Source organism: Bactrocera dorsalis, chromosome 2 (genome assembly GCF_023373825.1).
Source record: "Bactrocera dorsalis isolate Fly_Bdor chromosome 2, ASM2337382v1, whole genome shotgun sequence".
NCBI lineage: Eukaryota > Metazoa > Arthropoda > Insecta > Diptera > Tephritidae > Bactrocera > Bactrocera dorsalis.
Window position 1 is genome coordinate 95,896,344 of NC_064304.1, and position 2,947 is coordinate 95,899,290.

Consider the following 2,947-nt stretch of genomic DNA (forward strand, 5'->3'; position numbering starts at 1 on the left):
TTTGCAACAATTAGGATCATACAAGGTGCATTCCAAAGTAAACAGGACTTTAAAAAAAACAGAACAAATGGTTTTTTCGACAAAATCAATTTGTTTTATACAAAATAGTCTCCTTCTGCTTCAATACAGCTTTTTGCACGGTCCAAAAGCATGTCGAACGAGTGTTTAAACTCGTTGGCTAGTATGGCCGCCAGTATGCAACTCAGTGCAAGCCTTTCGAATGGCCTCTACGTCTGCTCTCCTTTCATGGGCAAATGCATTTTTCCGAAAAGGAAGAAGTCACAGGGTGCCATATCAAGTGAATATAGGGAGTGCTTAATGGTTAAAATGTGATTTTTGACCAAATAATCGTCTTTCGATTGTTGGATTTTGAGCAATTTTTGGTCGTCAGTCAATTTGTGCGGAACTACTTTGAAAACGTTGAAACAATCGTGCACTCTGCTACGGGATAGACAATCATCGCCAAAGCTTCAGTCAAACAATCAAACTTGTTTCATCAATTGAAACGCTTCGGTAAAAGTTTTACCAATTTTAAAACAAAATTTAATGTTGGCTCTTTGTTCGAAGCTTATTTTCGCACCAATAACCCAAACATACTGACACTTAAAACGTAATAACTTCACTTCCAATTAATGAAATGTAATGAAATTCTCACCGGGAAGATAAAGATAGCAGATTCTAACACATCAGTCGACATACAGATGGCGCCACCAGGGGGCGCAAGATTCAAAACTTGGTTCCAGCGCATGCAAAGGTATATAGATCTTGTTGCCCTAAAAGCGATCAATAATCTTTATTTTAAATGCGGACATATACTATACATTAAAAATTAACAGAGATACATGTATATACTATGCTTATGCTTCATTTCTGATCTGGTTTTTTCGTTTTTTCCCCGTTTATACATATCGGTTTTATAAGTATAAATAGTCTGAACTTTGCAGAACACTGGAAATATTTTCAAACTAGAGCAACGATCTGAGCTTCACAAAACTGTTTCTGATTTGCTGTGAGCAGGAATTGATAAGAAAGAAGTTCGGAGGTTATCACAGATGTAGGTAATACCCGCCTATGTGATAATATTGAAGAGTTGTAAGCACGCCAGCTTAGCTTAAACGAAACAGTCGCTTAGAGCACGTCGCAGAAATTAAAATGCTCCGCTCTATATTGTTCCTGTTACTACATTATTTATTTTGGTTTCCCATTAAGAACGTTTGCGGTGAAGACCTAGATACAAGCACGATTTGTGACTGCACTTTTGAAGTGCAAATAGATGTCGTTAAAAAGTTCCTTGAAGAATTGCAAGCTGTGCGAAAGCGGGAAGATGATATTTTGGCACAAGTAACTCTCATTAAAACCAAACTGCAACCGGTTGGTGAACAGGAGAGGTAGTGTAATTTATTTAAGGGATTATTTTTACTATTTTAAGTAAAATTCCAGTGTTCGAAAGTCGGTGCCTTCAAGCTGTTTGGAGGCAGCAGCTGAGACCTTCAAAAGTGGTGTTTACAATATAACATTGGAGAAGTTTAGTGTCACACCGTTTGCCGTATACTGTAACGAAGAGGTGGACAATGGTGGTTGGTTAGTTATACAACGACGTGTCAGTGATGCTGTGGACTTCGATAGAGACTGGGGGGAGTATAAAAACGGTTTCGGGGTGCTGGATGAAAATTATTGGATTGGTTTGGAAAAACTACATGCCTTCACCAGTAGTTGTCAGCATGAGCTCTATATTGAAATGCAGTATAGTGGTGAAAGTTATTATGCGCGCTACTCGGAATTTGTAGTCGGAGGTGAATTTGAGGGCTATCCTCTTAAAATATTGGGTACTTATGCAGGCACTGCTGGCAATGGCTTGAAATATCACGTGGGTATGAAATTCAGCACTCGTGATCAGGATAATGACATATATTCCCTTGATAATTGTGCTGCTTTGTTCGAAGGCGGTTGGTGGTTTAAAGAGTGTTACCATAGGTAAGTGCAACACCGTTAGCTTGTGCCACGTGTATTTGAGATTTATGTGCATATTTGTAGTCATCTTAACGGAGTATATGGAGCACAAAAGATCAAAGGCATCAAATGGCATTCCAGCATAGCTAGGGATGAATCTTTGAAATTAGCGCAAATGATGATACGCCCCACAGTGAAGTGCTTAAGACGCATGTCACTGAAGGCCAAATGATTTCGTAATTTTTTGGAAACGGTTTTAATTTTTATTAATTAAATGTGTTATTAATGTTTTATTAAATTTTTCGTTTTGATACAGACATTATGCAAACTTTGATCAATATTCTCATAAGAACAAAATAATGCTTTCAATTTAATAAAAAAATGAAATCTCAAAGTGAGAAAAGAATTTGCTTTTGTACTTACTGAATTTAACATAAGAAAAATAAGTCATTTGGTTCCATGTCCGGACAATGCCATTTGCTTTGAAGGGCGTAGTGCTGTTTACTTCTGGTTAGCGTTGAGTTTCGTAGTACCGCCATCGTATTTCTTACACTTACTCATTTCGCTCGACCAATCGACGCGAGCCTTTTCTAAGCGATAGGCAATTGTGAGGGATCCAAATTTTTTCTCAATCAATTTGCGCATATCATCATTAAGTGGCCATTTTCTTGGTATAATTAAGCTCCCCTTAAAGTAAGTGTGTTCTTTTCACAGAAATTATTTAGCTCTTAAACGATTTTTTCTGAAAAATTTTATCTGAATAATCGATTCCATCTGCAGTTTGAATATAGTTACTACAAAAGGGTATAAAATGATGTCTATCGTGGTTTTCAGCGGTCGTTTTTTTAACAACTAGATGCTATAACTGTCTGTCAAGATGATTTCTCAATTAAATCCATACAAGGACTTGGATTTATTCATCGAGTTGAATGACATCTCTATGTTACAGTGTTTCGATATTGCCGATTCCGTCAAATCATCAGTTTCTTGGAGAGAA

General features: G+C 37.2%; 1 protein-coding gene across 1 annotated transcript; it reads left to right on the forward strand.

Moving 5' to 3' along the window:
- Positions 1–1,099: 1,099 nt before the first annotated feature.
- LOC125776604 (ficolin-1-like) lies at positions 1,100–2,356 on the forward strand. The gene is made up of 3 exons (XM_049449803.1): positions 1,100–1,388; positions 1,441–1,974; positions 2,035–2,356. Exons 1-3 carry the CDS (start codon positions 1,153–1,155, stop codon positions 2,180–2,182), a joined length of 918 nt encoding a protein of 305 aa, XP_049305760.1. The 5' UTR covers positions 1,100–1,152; the 3' UTR covers positions 2,183–2,356.
- The last annotated feature ends 591 nt before the right edge of the window (positions 2,357–2,947 follow it).